At 42.5% G+C, this 18404-nt stretch overlaps 5 protein-coding genes across 6 annotated transcripts; 1 reads left to right on the top strand and 4 right to left on the bottom strand.

Annotated features, from left to right (window-relative positions):
- Positions 1–349: 349 nt before the first annotated feature.
- hmx3b (H6 family homeobox 3b) lies at positions 350–2333 on the bottom strand. The gene is made up of 2 exons (XM_077625345.1): positions 2004–2333; positions 350–1231 (listed from the first exon to the last, which is right to left on the bottom strand). The coding sequence occupies exons 1-2, from the start codon at positions 2257–2259 to the stop codon at positions 675–677; spliced, it is 813 nt and encodes a 270-aa protein (XP_077481471.1). The 5' UTR covers positions 2260–2333; the 3' UTR covers positions 350–674.
- A 1377-nt stretch (positions 2334–3710) lies between these two features.
- On the bottom strand, positions 3711–6953 carry acadsb (acyl-CoA dehydrogenase short/branched chain). The gene is made up of 11 exons (XM_077625341.1): positions 6856–6953; positions 6453–6615; positions 6281–6381; positions 6004–6210; positions 5752–5922; positions 4854–4979; positions 4684–4776; positions 4521–4610; positions 4314–4451; positions 4144–4243; positions 3711–4066 (listed from the first exon to the last, which is right to left on the bottom strand). The coding sequence occupies exons 1-11, from the start codon at positions 6886–6888 to the stop codon at positions 3990–3992; spliced, it is 1299 nt and encodes a 432-aa protein (XP_077481467.1). The 5' UTR covers positions 6889–6953; the 3' UTR covers positions 3711–3989.
- A 92-nt stretch (positions 6954–7045) lies between these two features.
- LOC144092501 (zinc finger protein Pegasus-like) lies at positions 7046–10133 on the top strand. 2 transcript variants are annotated; one of them, XM_077625343.1, is made up of 4 exons: positions 7046–7346; positions 7442–7577; positions 7796–7987; positions 8196–10133. In XM_077625343.1, exons 2-4 carry the CDS (start codon positions 7463–7465, stop codon positions 9056–9058), a joined length of 1170 nt encoding a protein of 389 aa, XP_077481469.1. In that variant the 5' UTR covers positions 7046–7346; positions 7442–7462; the 3' UTR covers positions 9059–10133. The 2 variants fall into 2 exon arrangements, with proteins under 2 accessions (XP_077481469.1, XP_077481468.1); XM_077625342.1 differs by having other exon boundaries at positions 7046–7580; positions 7799–7987.
- On the bottom strand, positions 10018–11891 carry pstk (phosphoseryl-tRNA kinase). The gene is made up of 6 exons (XM_077625344.1): positions 11559–11891; positions 11037–11247; positions 10754–10955; positions 10611–10686; positions 10411–10504; positions 10018–10330 (listed from the first exon to the last, which is right to left on the bottom strand). Exons 1-6 carry the CDS (start codon positions 11784–11786, stop codon positions 10110–10112), a joined length of 1032 nt encoding a protein of 343 aa, XP_077481470.1. The 5' UTR covers positions 11787–11891; the 3' UTR covers positions 10018–10109.
- A 116-nt stretch (positions 11892–12007) lies between these two features.
- Positions 12008–18390, bottom strand: adam9b (ADAM metallopeptidase domain 9b). Its single transcript, XM_077625347.1, has 22 exons — positions 18161–18390; positions 17994–18058; positions 17854–17927; positions 17740–17782; positions 17584–17660; positions 17221–17413; positions 17070–17132; positions 16772–16843; positions 16532–16701; positions 16364–16454; positions 15518–15648; positions 15266–15437; positions 15076–15165; positions 14099–14294; positions 13922–14033; positions 13664–13844; positions 13497–13583; positions 13313–13418; positions 12772–12907; positions 12595–12688; positions 12410–12447; positions 12008–12349 (listed from the first exon to the last, which is right to left on the bottom strand). The coding sequence occupies exons 1-22, from the start codon at positions 18225–18227 to the stop codon at positions 12226–12228; spliced, it is 2382 nt and encodes a 793-aa protein (XP_077481473.1). The 5' UTR covers positions 18228–18390; the 3' UTR covers positions 12008–12225.
- Positions 18391–18404: the final 14 nt, after the last annotated feature.

The raw sequence follows: 18404 nt of genomic DNA, 5'->3' as shown, positions 1-18404 counted from the left end.
GCTCGCAAGGGCCGTCTCTTTTGCCATTCTTTCAAAATAAGAAAAATAAGAAATAAAGCGTCACCGATATCCGCGTGATAGATTTGAACCAAGTTTTGTACAACCGTAATTGAATGACTATATGACCGTTACATTTGGAAAATTTCAATAAATTCATCATTTAATCACTCATGAATATTTCAAGTGAAACTTTATTTTAAAAGCGTCAGGAATTGGAATACTACATCAAACCCAATTTTTTCCAACAAGATCTTTAATAATAAATGAGTGAATCATATTTGGCTCAAGTAGCTTTACTTTTTATTTTTCCAACAAGGATATAGTTGTCCGTTGTCTTTTTTCAGGGTACTATATCATGAGCCAACAACGATATTGCACATTTGGAATATCAAAAATTTTAATCCAACAATTTGACACAGCCACGAGCACAGTCGAGAGTCTTAAAAATACATTATGTACAACCTTACACATGAAAATATAGCCAAAGACTTTGGAGCAAACATGACAATAATAAAGATTGTCCCGTGTAGTAAATGCATTGGAAATAAAAGAATAGCACATCATGAATTTGATCTATGTGCTATGAAAATGTAGATGTACAGTACATACCATGAAAAAAAACAAAAAACAAAATTGGCTTTAAGTTGGTTGCACCAATTCAAAGTGTGCAGATGTTAAATAGGCCTCAATAAGGGTACCGGATGGGGGTAGTACACATGGTGTGAAAAGGCCAGGATGGCCGCCTGACTGCTTGGGGAGCCCCCCGCCACTCTCCCGCTGGTCTCCGGGGCCCCGTCGTTGTCGCGGTAGAGGACGGGCACCCTGACGATCCTCTGCGCCGCGGCGTGGCTCAGGTTGGCCGCCTCCAGTTCGGCGGCCAGCTGCCTCTTCCACTTATTCCTCCGGTTCTGGAACCAGATCTTCACCTGGGTTTCGGTCAGGTGCAGCGAGGCGGCCAGTCCGGCGCGCTCCGAACTGCTCAGGTAGCGCTTGATGTCGAAAGTGGATTCAAGTTGGAACACCTGGCTCCTGGAGAACACGGTGCGGGTCTTCTTCTTCCTGCAGGCCTTGCCGTCGGCCTCGTCGGGTTTCTTAATCCAGTCGGATTCCTTTTTGGGGTCCTCGGGGTCACTGTCGTCGTCTTCGGCACTTTCGTCTTTGGTGTCCGGCTCGCTTTTGGGGGGGTCGGGCGAGGGTCGTTCGTGCAGAAATGGTTGATCTTTTTCGGAACCTGGAAAAGTGAGACAAAAAAAAGTTTTGGAGAGTTTTGCATCATCTTTTTTTTATGATAGATGTTTTGTATCCTGGAGCTGATTGCGCAATCTGGTTGATGTTTTGCATTTCAGTTCTGGCTTTGTTTGTGAATAGTCTCATTCATTCATTGGTTCATTCCTCGGGAACTTATTTTAGACGAAAGAAGGTTTTTGTTATAAAATTTACTCTCAAATTCCACCTTCAGTTCGGAATTTTTCATAAGGGACTGGTAAAATCCTTTTGCTTTTTTTCTTTAAATGGCTGGATTGATGTTACTCATATAGCAACACAGTCAATATTTCATGTGTCATTAAAAGATTCATTTGATTCTATATTAATAAACTAAAGTCATGTTTTTTAACATCATTTATCACGGGCAGACAAGACATTTAAGGATACTTACTCACTCATGTTATCATTTTCATTATTGAAAGCATCCTTGAGGGTGGAAAAAAAACCCAACATATTTTAAAATAGGCTACTGGGATGGAATTTCATATGAAGAAGATTCCATCAGCAGGACAGGAAGCGCTTCAATATTATGCACTCTTAAAAATAAATAATTAAAAGTGCTTCCGAGGCCTCATGGCATTTTATATACTGAGTTTCTTTAAAAAGAAAAAAAAATTATAAGTGACATGAGTTCATCTCTCTTTTGTTTATTTTGCGGAACTACGAAAAATATTCCACAATCAAAAACACCACATTTCCAACAGAACTTAGATTTTTATTCCCATTTTTTTGTGTACCTGTCGTCTTGAGATGAGCACCTAGCGTGTAAGGATACCACCACGGAGATGTCGAGGACACCCCGAGACGCTGCGAGGGCAAGTCCAGTCGGGGTAGCGACAAATCAGCTATTCGGGAGAAGAAGCTGCCGTCTAAGAAGCTCCTGGGCCTGCTGGACTTATCGTTGTTGTCGATGCTGAGCAGGTTCTTGATGGAAAACTTGATGGAGTCTTTGGCGGGCTGGCACGTGTCTTCTTGTGCTCCAGGGTCCGCCATCACCCTCTTAGTCGCTCCGCCACAGAATCACCATCCAAGTGCTACAAATCAAAGTCGGAAAAAAGTATCCAAGAGGTGAGCTCTCAATGGCGCTCAGGCGACGAATAAAAGCGCTGGCTGGGTTCTCGGCGGAGATGTAATGATGACATAAAGATGACAGCCCAGTTAAAAGACCCAGCGGCCTCGTGATTGGCCAGAGCGCTGAGCAAATGGGCTGGGAGTTTCAACTAGGACTCTAAAAGTCAGACAAAAAGGTTTTCTTTCGCTTAACAATGAGCACTCACCCGATAAAAGCGGGAGCGGAGGTGGCCAACGTCAGGCCTGGGGGGTCATGTAGGTGCTTTTCAGAGCATTTCATCCAACGGGGCAACTGGCTTTGCAATTATAACAAAAACAAATAAGAGCTATTAGGGCAACAAAGACATCTATTCATGAGAAAATTGCATTGACATGCTACCGTAATTGCTACAGATTTGTGGGGAAATCGCTCATTAGTCTCCAATTAAGGTTGTCGATATATATATATATTTTTCTTTTAGTCATTTAAATATGATTACCAGATTGCAAATGTAGAACATGCACTCATATTTTTTTCTTCCATAATTAATGGGTAAGTGTCATGTATTTTGGTGATGATATTTTAAAGTTTGCTTTTTTTTTCATCATTTTTAATAGTTTTTGATCCTATTTTATATCAATGCCTAATGAATTCCATGTATATGTACAATAGCATATATAAGATAAAACACATTTAGCAACATCGTCCAAGTTTACTCACTTTGTCATCATTCCAGCTAATATTTCCCCAAACTTATATTAACATTATACACCAGAAAAATTGTAAAATGAGCCTGAAACATCAAATATTGCTCGTCAAGTGCGCCTAATAAAGTGGTTGGCCCTTGCAGCCATTGTAAAATGTTTCCAGCGTAACCGCGTGGAAATTGAATACATTTCCCATCTGAAAATAAAAAGATGAGTGAGTCAATTATTCATAACAGGCTCTTTTTTTAATGTGAAGCAGCAGAAATGATGAATATGGCAGGCAGCTCATTATGGTGACAGGCTCGAGTCATTGAATGGAATTGACTGCAATATTATATATATATATATATATATATATATATATATATATATATATATATATATATATATATATATATATATATATATATATATATATATATATATATATATATATATACACACACATACACACAACTGGCAGATGGCTGCCCTCTAGTGGCAACAGCTAGAATTAAGTGGCGAATTTAACCTTTGAAAATAGTACAGTGGTATATTAACATTGACAACAAGACTTCCAATAAATTTGAACGATTTCAGTCAAAATGAATAGTTTCCCCGTCACAATAATTTTCTGATGTGGTTCATCTACTTGTTCTTAGAATATAATACAATGGTTGTGTGAGGATATTAAGAACAAAACAGTGTAGAATTCCCACAAATGGTTTAATCCATGATTAGTACGTGTATAAATCCCAGTCATCATTAGGCACAGCAAAGGCACTGAAAAATACACATTTCTACCATTTTATGGTTGATAATCATTGGAAAGTCTATACAAAATGACCATACTGAACAGCAAGAGTGTCAAAATGTAACATATCCATGTGTTGTTGTAAGGATGGAGAGACGACGACATCATCCGAAGGAGTGTAACATGTCGGTCGCAGTAGTGCAATCTATCAGGCTCCAATTTTGGATACATTTCAGGCTTCGTACTCTTTATCAATGAATTTGGCCATCGTGGACAGCTGGATGTTTGTCGTCCCCTCGTAGATGGTACCTGGAAATCAAGACAGCCGCTTGTGTTTAATCGTGTTAATATTTTGCATTATCAGCAATTAAAATTTGCATATGTACCGATTTTACAGTCTCTGTAGTATTTCTCAATAGGGTAGTCTTTGGTGAAGCCCACCCCACCCATCCATTCAATGCATTTGGATGTGGTCAACGTCGCTACCTGGATAAGGACAAAAACAACATTAAATATGTTGTCATTTCATTGAAAAAAAAAATATTTCTTTTCTCACCTCAGCGGAAAAATATTTGGCCATGCAGGCTTCTTTGATAAAAGGTCTCCCGGCTTCTTTCAGACGAGCGGCGTTGTACGTTAGCAAGCGTGCGGCTTCGATTTGCGTGGCTACGTGAGCTATTTGATGCTGCATGCCCTGCAATGCAAAAAAGGATAAGTGGACAGGAACGTGGCGTTATCACATAACACTTTTGTTTAAATTTACCTGAAAGTCAAAGATCCTTTTCCCAAACTGCACTCTCTGCCTTGTGTAAGGAACAGTGTGGTCAAAGCAGCCTTGGGCAAGACCCACCATCTATAAAAATAAAAAAAATGGCTCTCTAATGTTATTTTCTATGGATTTTCCAACAGGAAAACATTTTTTTTACCTGAGCCGCGATTCCAATCCTGCCCTCGTTGAGCATTCCGATGGCGTATTTGTACCCGTGACCCACTTGGCCCAGGATGTTCTTCTCAGGAACCTGTACAAGGAGAAGCGCAATTTTTGAAAAAAAACATGCCCTGTTTTTCTATTGGCGCCGCCTGTTTGAGTCCGGACCTTGACGTTGTCAAGGTTGAGCGGGCAGGTGGAGGATGCACGCAAGCCCAGTTTATTTTCCTTCTTGCAAATTTCCAAGCCTTCCGTTTCCCGGTCCACGATGAAGCAGGTGATGCCTCTGTAACCCTGTAAACCAGAATAGTTTCTAATCATTTTTTCAGTTTTTCTGTCCCCTGATTGGCTAACTACGGCCCACTGCCTAGATTTTATTTCCGAGGCAAAACATTAAATCATAGACTATAGCACAGGTGTCAAAGTGGCGGCTTGGGGGCCAAATCTGGCCCGCCGCATCGTTTTGTGTGGCCCGAGAAAGTAAATCATCAGTGGGAACTTTCTTTTTTAGGATCAAATTAAAATGATATAGATGTATATTAAATTTCCTGATTTTTCCTCCTTTTAAATCGATAATTGCTATTTTATAATCCATATTTTCTTTGTTTTTAGTTCAAAAATCATTTTGTAAAATCTAAAAATATATAAAAATATTTTCTGTTTTCCACTTTAATATGGCACATAATGATTAAAAGAGATTTTCCCTTACCAAGAAAAAAAGCATTGTTTTAGATCTATAAAAAAATGGAATATTCAGGGCTTTTGATCTAGTTCTTTTAATCCATTTATCAAAAAAATATATATAAATGTTATATCTAAAATGATCCGGCCCACGTGAAATCAAATGGACGTTGAAGCGGCCCGCAAACCAACCCTTGTCTGACACCCTTGGAATATAGCATGCACAAGAATCTTAAGTTCAACCTACATTCAGTTGCTCTTCAGCTTTAACACTAGATGGCGCTAAATAGTGTCATTGCATTAGGTCATTATTCAAAACCTGTTGAAATCAATGCAGAAAACTATACCACGCTCTTCTTAAAATACGGTGTACGTCGTCACTCACTGCCGAGGGGTCCACATTGGCCATCACCAGGAACACGCCGGCATTTTCCGCATTGCTGATCCACATCTTGGACCCGTTGATGACGTAATAGTCCTTGTGCTTTTCAGCACGCGTCTTCAGAGCGAAAGCATCGCTGCCCGATTCAGCCTCCGACAGGCAAAAACTGCCGATCTGTGAGTGAGAAACAGACATCCCGGTAAATATAAACAGCATTATTGTACATTTTTCTTTACAATGAATATCATATTCCACCATGTCTGTGGAAAGGCTGGTGAGGTACTTCTCCTTCTGAGCTGCGGTGCCCAGTTGCATGAAGAGCGTGTTGATGAGTGTGTTCTGGATATCGCAAAGCACTGCCACGGAGGCGTCCACCTTGGCCAGCTCCTCGATGACGAGGACGGAGGAGAAGAACGTCGAGCCCGTCCCGCCGTACTCCGGGTCGATCTCAATGCCCATGAGCTGCCGGGGATTGGGGAAAGAATAACATACATGGACAAACCACGCGATTTCTAAGAGAAAAGGGTCTTACACCCTGTTCAAAGAGAGACTTGATCACTGCTTCATCCATAAACGATTGCTCATCCATCTTCGCCACAAGGGGGGCAATACGTTCTTGTGCGTACTTTTTCACTGTTAAACAAATAAGAAAAAAATAAACACTTTTTCAATACTCTTGTTGTCATTAAGGGACATCTATTTACCCGAATCCCTCATCATATTCTCCTCCTCGGAATACGACTGCAAGGGAGGGAAGTGGACCAATCCGGTCGCCTGTACTGAGTCCGCCTCCAGGGCAGATTTGGTGGATCTGCTCCTCCATCCTGGCTGGCATCCAACCCACGATCGACGGAGCTGTCTGCAAGACTAATAACACAGGCGCATAAAGCATTTTTAGGAAGTAATCGTTTGATAAGGATACATAAAAAAGGGAATGTGGATTTGGAGTGTCCGATTGCTTTCGAACGCAACCTCTGATTCTCAATGCCATGTTATTGACGTAACGTAGCGGTCGTTTGGAAGCGCAATGAAGTCGAGAGCGATAAAAAGGACAAAATTGAACAAATTTGACTTACAAAGACGGGATGTCACTGTTTGCTGTCTTACCTGCGACAGAGTTCTTACCAACACGGCAGCCATGATTTGTTACACAATGTTTACATGCCTACGTCACTCTGGGTAGCTGATGCTGCATTTATAGCAAACGGGATCTCTATGTCACTTCCTGTTAATGATGACAGTTTAAAAATTCATTGTTCATACGTTTTTTTTAATAGGTTTTCATTCTCAAAAAACACATATTGGTGCTTGTCGGTAAGAAGAATGGGATTTGGTAGAATTTTTAAGGGAAATTTAAAGGTAAATAACAAATTTCGGATTTTTGTGAATGCAACACTTTCTAGAGTGGCTACAAAGGCGTGTTAGCAGCAGCTAATGATCACCTGGCAACTCTAAGAATACATTATTGATTTATAACCATGTTTTTAGACAATATTGTCAAGTTAACGTGACATTTAAAGGGATGCTATTTTCAACGCCCAGCGTTTGGATAGAACTGCCACCACGGCTCGAAATGGCGTGCTAACAACATTAGCCAGGTTTGCGCATCCACACCAATAGAAAGTGCTGTTTTAGCGGCACAAGCTGTATTTAACTGAACATCTTGTCCTTTTGGGGGATGTTTTTTTCCAAGTCGTTAACCTAAACGACCACCATGGAAGAGATTAAGACAGAACCTTTGGATTTTGTGAGGGAATTTCAAGAATACCTGACACAGCAAACGCAGCACGTCAATATGATTTCAGGTTCTATTTGTGAAGAAAAAGACCCTGGTAAGAATATTAAAAGCCATTTTAGCATTTTAATTGCTGTTATTCAAATCTAGTTTAAAAAAATGAGCACACTATTTAAAACTACATTTCCCTAGTGATTCAAAATTTGAGTAATTGTCACATCAATGTGACAGTATACATGTCTTAATTAAAAGTGTATCAGTGTGTATAGATGAATGACTCAAATATGGAGTAATACAATGTGTTTTTGTCACCAGTGGCCCTGAGGAGCGAGCACAATGGTCTGGATCCCCCGTCCGTGGAGGTGAGCCTCCCTCTGGAGGAAGTGTCGGACGTGCAAATGGTTGGACTGGAAAGGACGTGCGATGGCAAATACAAGTGCAGCTTTTGCAACTATGTCAACAAGGGCATGACCCGCTTGATCGAGCACATCCGCATCCATACAGGTCAGACCCACATCAAGTTATAGTATTGTCTGCTATTAAAAGAACAATAACATTGAGAATGACCATGTGCGGTCGATTGGTCGCCGGTCGATTGGTCGCCGGTCTTTTGGTCGCCGGTCTTTTGGTCGCCCCGACCGCGACAACAGGCGACCAAAAGACGTCTACACAGTCTGAAGATCCATTTGACGTAAACCTTTCTGTCCAACAGGAGAAAAACCGCACCGCTGCCAGCTGTGCCCGTTCGCCTCGGCCTACGAGCGCCACCTGGAGGCCCACGTGCGCTCGCACACGGGCGAGAAGCCATACAAGTGCAACCTGTGCGCCTTCCGCTGTAGCGACCGCGGCAACCTGTCGCACCACCGTCGCCGGCGCCATAAGCAGCCGCCCGCCCGGGTGGCGCGCCCGCCCTTCGTCGTCACGCGAAGCCTGGCCACGCTGCAGAAGCGGAGCGGATCGCTGGGCTTCGGAAGACGCCCGGCCTTGACCCCGCCGCCCCCGGCCAAGTCGGACTACGTCAACGACGCGCCCCACCACCATTTGAACGCGAGCGACGGTAGGAACCCTCCCAGGTTGCCGGAAATCGACTTCAGCAGAGCTTTCGACAACCCGCTGGAACAGCTGGCTTCGCTGAACCCGGCCGACCTCCGGTCCGAATCCTCGCACATGCTCCCCAACGGCGACGAGAAGCCGATAGTGATACAGGAAGTGACGGGCGCGCGAGCCGAAACGTGCTCCAACGGCGTGCAGACTCTAACGCCTAAAAGCGAATACCCCGCCACGGACCACGCGAGTCACGAGCCGCGTCCCGGTCTGGACATCCACGACGAGGCTTTGTGCGCCGGCGGGAGTCGGCCCGGCACGCCCCGAGCGGCCGCCGCGACCGCTCCGGAAAGCGACGGACCGCAGCGGTGTCCGCACTGCGACATCAACTTTCCCGACAATGTACTGTACACCATCCACATGGGGTGCCACGTTTACGAGCACCCCTTTCGCTGCAACGTCTGCGGACACACGTGCACTGACAAGTATGACTTTGCCTGCCATTTTGCCCAAGGGCAGCACAGAAAGTGAACCGGACCGTGCCCCCCCCGGAATCCATCACAATCCTTTTTAAGACACTCACTACAGAGGTGCCTTGCGATACACATTTCATGTGTTCAACATCCACACTCATAGATGAAATCTTTTTCCATTCAATGCCAGCAAGTGTTTTAATGGGGAAAATACCACCTTACAATATCGGTACACGGTCGATTGGTCGCCGGTCTTTTGGTCGCCCCGCACACGCCACAATATCATGGATTATACAAAACGGATACATCATTGCAATGGTATAAAGCCAATCATCTTTAAGGTTTGTGTACGCTACATAAGGTTACGTAAGATACACGCCTGTGAGTATTGTTATATAGTCTGTCTACATTTGTTGTTCCACTGTATTTTAATGTTACTTGAAGGATTTTATTTAAGAGGTAAATAGCGCAAGGTTCATCAAGAAATTTTTACCTGAAAGACCAATACTGTTTTATTTGGGAGTATATAGTGTGATATTTGGGATGATTAGTTTGACTTTTTTAAATTTATTTGACACATATCTAGTAGGACAGCTGTTGGGTAACACTCGATTAAACACATTTATGTTGACTCCCCCCAAATGACACTATGTATGGATCATTTTCATGACTTTTTTTGGAGGTAATATAGCTAGCCTAGTTGTCAAATTTTGGCATAAGCTCCAGTAGATGGCAGTTATGATGCCCGAATGAAGTACGGTACATAAATGCTGCTTACTAGTTAAAGGAAATAGCAGAAATTAGTTTTCCATTGGCAGCTAAACACAACATTCTTTGTTTTTGTATCTTGGCTGACTTTGTTTCACACTTTAACTGTGCCTGTATTTTATTTTACGTTTACAGTTTCTATACACTGGAACTTATAAGAGCTGTGATTTTTTAAAATGTTTTGTAAATTAAGGAGTACAAAGGAGAGATTCAAACCAGTGATTTAAATGAAGAGTGAAAACTATGGTGTTCCGAGAAAAACTTTTGAATCTTTATATAAAGATTATATACATATAAACAATATTTCATACCAGTAATGCATCGTTCAATAGATCTATTGATTAAATGAAGAAATGGTCCTGGAAGATTTTCAAGAGGATTTCTTGTCGTTCAGCGTCAAAACGTACTAACGCCGTCTTCACCACGTGATTCGCGTTCACGGCCTCTAGATTCAAGTTTGGGTCTTGCAGAACACGTGCACGCAAATTTTGGAGAAATTGCGCTTTCGATTCGTTCAGGTGAGCGGCTAACGACCTCATGTTTGGATGGGAGACACCAGTTTCTGGAAAATAGATGATTGCTTCTGATTGGCTAAAATAGGATAGAATCATGAATTATGATGTCATGAAGTAAATAGCTGACCTTTGGCTTTTTTCATGGTCTCGGAGATGAGACGACGACAGGCTTGATCAGCTTGGTGAACGATGTTGGCGGCGCATTTTTGGCGGTCTGCCTCCTACAGGGTTAAAAAAAATAAAACGATAGATTTTTAAAAACATGACATGAAACCTGAAACTTTTGCTGATTATCCTACTCATAATCACGATCAGTTTTTCACAAACCTTGACTTCTTCATCCTCCTCAACTGGACTCAACGGTTCACTCAACGCAGATGACATCAACTCCATAATTTTCTGACTGAAAAGAATTGTAAAGACTTAAAAGAAAGTGAGAGGGAGAAAAAAATGAACGTCGGCAGGCTTACATTTCACATTCGGAAACATTCTCTGAGCTGTCCACGGTGACGCTCTTGGCTTCCCATTGGTTTTTCTTGGAATTGGGAGCCTCCAGACGCTTCGCCATCTCCACGATCACCCCGGCGGGGACGGGACGAGGCCGGTTCTCATTCCGGCGGACGCACATCTCGACGGGGCACTGCACATACACCTGGCAAAAACCCAACGAATCTGCAAAAAATAGCGTACATTAAAAAAGCAATGTAACAAAGTTGAGTTTAGTTCAGTCCCAGACACTGAAAAGATTTGTACATTTTCTAGCCAGCTGGAAGACCTCATATCTCATGCTTGGATAGTAGAAGTTATCATCCAACACCAACAAAAGCGGAGCGTTATCAGCCTGGGCGTGTTCGAGCGGCGGCGGCAAAAAAGCAGGGTTGATGCTGCCATTGCCTAAATTTTTTTCCAAGAATTCTTCAATCCACCTCAATACTGCATTTCGGTGGAATTTCCAAGCTGTGCGCTGAAAAGAGCAAAATATTTTTTTTAAAAAGCAGTCTTTTAAAAACGGCTCATGTTTAGAATTTGTTTGGGGAGGTCAAAGACAATTTTCAATGGCGTTTTAATATGTGTCAAAGTACATTAGGTACTATGTTAGTGTGGGTGGAGTAAAACCATGTATAAATAAAATATTCAATATAATACAGTCGAAAGGTACTACTAATAAACGATGAACTCTCTACTAGATATGATAAATTACGTAAGCTATCCTAAAGGCGAAATGTTATAAAATCATAGGTTGCATTCTAGGAACTATAATTTCAGAAAATATACCGCTTCCTGTGACGTCGAGTCTTCATCTATGAGTCCCTCCCTTGCGTGAAAAGCCTGATCCGGGATCAGCTCATCGTACACTAACACAGCGGCTCTCCAACCTTGTCTCCCGGCGGCGAGACAGATTTTACGGGATAGCGAAGACTTCCCCGCGGCGGGGAGACCGCAGAGGACACACAGACAGGCCCGAGGACGGTCGTCCTGCTCGGGCTTGACCGCTGTTGTCATACTGTCACAGCAAAACAACCTTTACGATGCTATGGCGGCCATGTTTGTTTTCCTCTGGTTGCTTACTTCCGTGTTCGCTGAAGGACCGCCCACATCCGGTTGCAGACTAAACCGGCACACGAAGGCAGTATTTTCAGTCATAAAATAATAAAATAATTTACACATAAAGCTAATTTGATTCCTTAATATTGCCACAGACTGTGTATACTAAGACAAGTGTATTTTTTTACAATAACAATGTCCTTTATTTCACAAAATCATAAAATGTTTTAAGAAAATATACAGTGTATTTAATAGACTGCTTTACAATGTAATTACAAACACACCTTTGTTCAACATTACTCAGAGCTTACTCCATATTTGAACAACCACACATTTCAGAGTGCATGATTAGCGAAGAGTTAGTCCGCAAATGTAAATAAAATAAAAATAAATCCACTTAGTTTGGTGGACGTGGTGAGGGAATAGCTCTGGGGACTCCGGGGCCCTGCCTCGCTGCTTGGGGCTGAGCTGAATTCGTATTTAAATCTGCATTCCAATAATCCAGTTCTCCAAACCTGTAACTGCATATTTCAATGATTAAACAATTCGAGTTATGGAATATAATTGAATGAAGTTCCTACCCAGTAATGGGCACTGAAGTAGCTGGTGGAAATGGTAGCTGAAAAGAGAGAAGACAACATTACCGCATTAAAGATGAGACTATATCCTGATTATTTACAATAGCTGTTAATCCGGCTTTGTAACTGAATAAATACATGATCAAATATCCCTCCGCGATGGATGAATGAGTGAGGAAAGTATTTACCCTCTGTGGGGGAACTTCTCCTGGAACTTGAGTGGTAGTATTTGTCTCAGTATTTGATTGTCCATTGGATCTGCCATTTCCACTGTTATTTGGTCTGGAAAAAGTCAACCAGTACACTTTTATAGATACAAAGAACATGTTTTTTTTCTTTACATTATCTAGCATGATTGCAATTACCTGAAACGGCGGCCTCGTTTGAGACAAGGGTTGAGCGCTTCTCTCTTGAATAAAAAAAGCAGTACCAGAAGAAGAAGAACCAGCACAGGAACGACAAGCAGGAAGAAGATCAACAGGCCGTTTCTGAGGGAGTAGTCTTAAAAACACAGAATGTACATTTGATAAGGTGCAAGTATGGACAGCAACAAAAAAAATCTGAGTTACAAGGTGTTGGGGTTATTCTGGGATATTATTATATATGTGCGCATTAATCATTATATGTATGTGTGTGATATTAATCATTATCTTCATAGTGGCTATTAACATAACACACTGTAGTTGTAAAGGTTTAAATAAATACAGTGCTCTAATTTATTGAAGCACTACGCACAAAATAAACAAAATCCATTTTCAGCACCATATTGGGCATAGCTGCATAAATGCACGTTTACAATTTGTGTTTACAAATGTGATTAAAAGCACTTCTTTAGAAAAAATGACATTAATATACTGTATCTTAAAGTTAATCGCCGAGCTGAAAAACCATGAATTCCTATTGTACCTATCTTGGTAGGACCACTGTCGATGCTGCCGCCATTCCCCGCCCGGTTACAGCTTGGTGGGCCCCAACCGTCGTCGCAGTGGCAGTGTCCTTGGTCGTTGCAAACCTGCTAGCAGAAAATGCAATTAATAGAGCGCCACTTGGCAGGACCACAACAAAGCGAATCCAGAAAACTCATCCCGACCCCATGGCCGTTGCAGGTCCTCTTGGCATCACAATTTAAGTTCGGCAACAGCGCAGAGGCGTTGACGCACTTAAAATCGAGGCAGGTCTAAAAAAAAAAAAAGAAAATAACGCGAGAGGAACATGAGAGAAGGTTGACCAAACTGGAGTTTTTCTTGAATTTCTTACTTTTCCTTCAGCACAAGGACTCCCAGAATTCACATAGGCAGGATCCAGCACATCTGGACCAAGGTTGAAGTCTGCGTTGACACACCTGAACCCGTCGATGTCCTGTAAACTGATATGAGCACCCGGAGGTGGGCTGTTGGCGTCCACGTCGGTGCACTGGACTTTCCCGCATAAGGTGTCACTGCAATTGAAATATTCATTTTTTCAAATTTCAAGTTGATCTCAACATATATAAAAAAAGGGAATAAAATGACTCACTCTAAAGCACATCGGATAAACTCTCCAGTGCTGGTTATGCCACAATTGCCAAAGAGATTTCCCTTCATGTTAAGGTTTTGAAAACAAGCATCGGCTGCCTTTTTTGCCACATCTGACAAAATCAAAAGGCAAAGGTTCAAAATTGAGAGGACGCATTTTTAACCCACTGCGACGTACCTGACGCAAAGAGACTTTGACACTGGGAGTCGTACGTCTGGCATCGGCCCTCGTAGCAATACGCCTGGTTGTTTTGACAGGGCAGGCCGTCCATGATGTAGAAGTCGTTGGGGCAGAAGGCGCTGGTGCCTTTACAGAATTCGGGAAGGTTGCACGCGTTGGCCGAACTCCTGCACGGCGTCCCGGCCACTCTGAGCTGGAAGGAGAACGCCGTCACAATTCGAAACTATACGTACAGTGGTACCTCGTGATACAACAACAGCTCATCATACAACATGCTCGTGTTACGACGAAAATTTCGATTGAATAATTCGCTCGTGATACAATTAAAATTTCGAGATGCGACCAAGCCAGGTGGCCATGACCTGAGAGGCTGTTTATCATTGTAGAGCACTGTCTTTTTTGCCGCATCTCTTTCGTGTATAACTACTATATCTACGAGGACTGAACGATTTATTCGGACGAGTTTCGACCAGGAAACGCACAACGCGCATGAAAGAGGGCTTTCTGGGTAATGAAGTATACTCGTGCACACAACACCCATAGGCAATGGCACCCTTTCTCAGAATAAAACTTCATTACCCACAATCAATACGTGGGTAAGCTCAGCTATTGCATTTCCTGTTATTCTTTCTAAGGAAAGAAGGTCCCGCGATCGTTCTTTAAAGACTATTTCTCGTTGGCAAGTGGTCGTGCGTTATCCTATTGTGAGGACATGTGTGCATCATTTTCGGAATATTTTGAAGGCAATAGTACAACAGCAAACAGTCCATCCATAGCGAACGTGAGGGTGGAGGCGTGGCAAACCGCTAACCCGGAAAACGAAGGTAACAAAAGATTAAGACAAAACTAGAATTCAGTTTTGTGTAAAGTTACATTAAACGTATGTTTGAGTGTGTCTGTATATATTTATCCAAGTTAATTTAAATTTGTTTGTTCATTTACGTACAACTCTGTTCATATGGTAGCGTGCCCACCTGGCAGTCTTGGCAGCAGCTGCCCTGAGCACAAGTTGATCCAGTGGTGAATTTGCAGGTGGCGGCGTCACAACATTTGTTCTGGCATTCCTATTAAAAAAAAAATGTCATTTTCGGATTCGGGCACGTAAAAATACTTGTGTGTATTATTTCCAATCATTGTAGGAAACTATAGAAAACGTTGCAGTACCTCCGGGGTGCCGCAGTCGCACTCCTCGTTTTCTTCCAACAGGCCGTTGCCACACCTGGCGGTGCCGACGATGTCCGAGAGGGAGGGTTGGTTAATAAGACACACCCCCTTTCCACGGAGGATGAGCGCCTCGAAATCTTGGCCGCTGCAGCGGCTGAAACTCGTGGCGCCCCTGAACGACATGACGGATGCGGCAAACATTTGGAAAATAATTCAAACAGGGGCCCAAATTTACAAGCGTGTGAATTTTACTTTGCGGTCGACCCCATGATGCAACTTCCTCCCTCGCATTCGCAGCGGGTGTCGTCGTGATTCATGCCGAGGTTGTGACCGATCTCATGAGCCACGACGGTGGAAGTGAAAACGAGTCTGTCGTCGCCAAACTGGTTGATTGCAATTTTGTGAGAAGAGATCAAAAAATGAAGCATTTTTCCCTACTTTTATAAATTGTGCATTCCCTTAAAAAAGGGCAAAAGAAAGGAAACTAGTTTGCCATATTTCAAATTTCACTGTTTTTTTTGGTTGCTAATAAGATTCATTTTACGCACAATTACACCTTTTGCGTTCATTTTTTCAATTTTCAGTCAAATTTTAAGGTGGTTGCAAATGGGAGAACAATAAATATTTTTGTTCATTTTGAGCCAAAAGCATTGATCGACTGAAAAAGTTCCTCCAATGAAAAGAAAGTGACAAAATTTGAATGCTTCCTACTTAAACTAATACAATTTTTTTTGATTCCCTAATTAAAAAATAATAATTCTATTTGCTGGACCACATTGCATCTGAAAACGCCCCATTGAAGTGAAATTGAAAGAATAGAAGAATTTTCCCTCATCAATGCTCTAAGAATGTCAGTCAAACTGGTTGAACGATGACTTGCAGGTGTGTGCGATTCACGACCATAAATAATAGAAGGCGTATCATTTTTCAGAAGATCATCCTGGTTACAAGTGATGTTAGCTTGTACTATTTGGAGTCAAATAGAGTCAAGCTAGCAGGGCCATCAAACACGCTGCCATTTGTACAAGTTGACTAAACTAAAATGATGTGTTAGGAATACTAAAATGACAACAGTGTGATGTCAGGAGTCAAACTAACCACACTGATTCCACCGGCGGTGGTGGCCGAGCACGCCGTCCCAATGAAGGCCATTCCCAGCGTGCCGCCCGGGTAGGAATTGGGCCGACCACTTCAAAACAACAACAAAACAACCTTTACGACTCGTCCAGCTCTCATCCGGTCATCGCTAGACGGCGGCGGACTCACACTACGAGCTGACCGATGTCGTGGCGGGTCTTCGGCAACAGGTCAGACTTTCTCCACTTGACGAAGTTGCGCAGCACGGTGCCCGCGCCGCCCTCCACATCGAAAGGGTTTTCCTGCCGAAAGATTTCCAGGCCCACCAGCACCACGCGGATGTTCAGCGGCTTGTAGTACTAGAAGAAATGGATTTGATGATTTCAAAGTAAATTGATTGAAAGATTGGCCTTTTTTTTGCACTCTTACCCCATCCAACAGGTTGGCCATTTCCACCATTTCCAGCCGAATCGCCGTCTCATTTCCTTGTTTGAATTGATACTGTCAATGAAAAAGTTGAAGTGAATTGGCAGTTTAGAGAGAGTCTCGGCGAAAATGCCCGTTTTTATTATTTTGCTTTAAATTGTACTTTGTGCTTTTTGCTTTGTTGTTCTGCTGCCTTTGACTGTACTGTCTAACTTATAACTATGCCTTTTCTTGCTACTGTCACAATGAAATTTCTCGAATACGGGATGAATAAAGTTATCCAATCCAATTAAAAACTCACCCGGAGATGATCCACAACCAAAACCAGCTCCACGTATCTCGTCTGCGGTAAATTGCGTTTCTTCTAATGAAATAAGCAGAGTAACAATGACATACTTAGACATATATTTCCAATCGCACAGTCGGCGTGTCATGAATTTGGGCATCCGAACCCTTAGCAGAGCAGATATGGCATGTTTGGGCTCGAAAGGTTCGTGAGTTGGGATGTCCACGTCCTGGTGGACCACGCCGCAGTTGACGGCTTCGGTCTGAACGTCGGCCAATCGGTACAAAAGGTGCTCGTTGGTGGCGGACCACGAAACAGGCTCCAGTCCATAGCTTTGGTTTGCGAAAATGATCACACCCCTGGAGAGGAACAAACCCTCACATTTTAGGATTCCAGAGAAGTCTGTCCTCAGCTTTACCAGAAGACAATGAGATCATTCTGGGTTCCATTGCACATATTACGGTTGGCGGATTGACGTGAAATGAATCGCTCGTTGGACGCCAATCAAAGCGATTGAGGCGGTTCTAACCTCAATCCACGGCAAGTGCTGAGCGCCACCAGCGAATTCTCATAACCTTCCACGTCTCCATGATAATAACAATACACCTGAGGGGGGAAAATGAGGAAAAAGTCTTGAAGAAAGGGTTCTCAAAGGATGCGTGTTTATGTTATGATGATAACTTACAGGCTTCACATGATTGCGGAGAAAATCTGGATGCAAGAAATCTCTAAGAAACAGGAAAGAATAAAGGGTTTTGATCTAATAATTGAAATGATTAGACTGTTAATGGTCAAAAACCTGTTCCTCTTCAGGTGGATGAGGTAAGGCGTGTTGTCTATTTTTATCAAATATGACTTATGTTCCTCAGAGTTCTGAAATAATGGAGAAAAATAAAAATGAGGAAAAAATTGCTACCAAATTGTGTGACTGTCACTTGCCTGTGTAGAAAGCAGTTGAGGTTGAACAATGGAATACTTCGAAATTTTTAAACCATTTGTAATATCTGTAAGAAGATTACAGACATAAAGCAAAGTTATATTCACACACCATCACTTCCTGGTACGTACTCGAGTTTTATGCCGCAGTCACATAGGACACAACTCACCTTTATTGTAAAATCCAGGAGTAAAAAACAGCAATAAAACAGCGGCGATCAGGCAATTTTCGACCATATTCTCACAGTCTCACGTACAACCACCAAGAGGTCAAAACACCAGTGGTATTATTCCTCTTAGTTTTTTTTCTTATAATTGAAGCAAGTGTCGAAAGTCTTCCTATAGACAGGTGCGTCATAGAGGGCGTGGGCTTTCAGTTCCTTTTTCTTCTTTCTGTGACCTTTCGATTTTTAA

The sequence above is a fragment of the Stigmatopora argus genome, chromosome 18, assembly GCF_051989625.1.
Source record: "Stigmatopora argus isolate UIUO_Sarg chromosome 18, RoL_Sarg_1.0, whole genome shotgun sequence".
NCBI classification, from domain to species: domain Eukaryota; kingdom Metazoa; phylum Chordata; class Actinopteri; order Syngnathiformes; family Syngnathidae; genus Stigmatopora; species Stigmatopora argus.
Note: the sequence above shows the minus strand (reverse complement) of the source record. Positions and strands in the feature narration are given on the sequence as shown.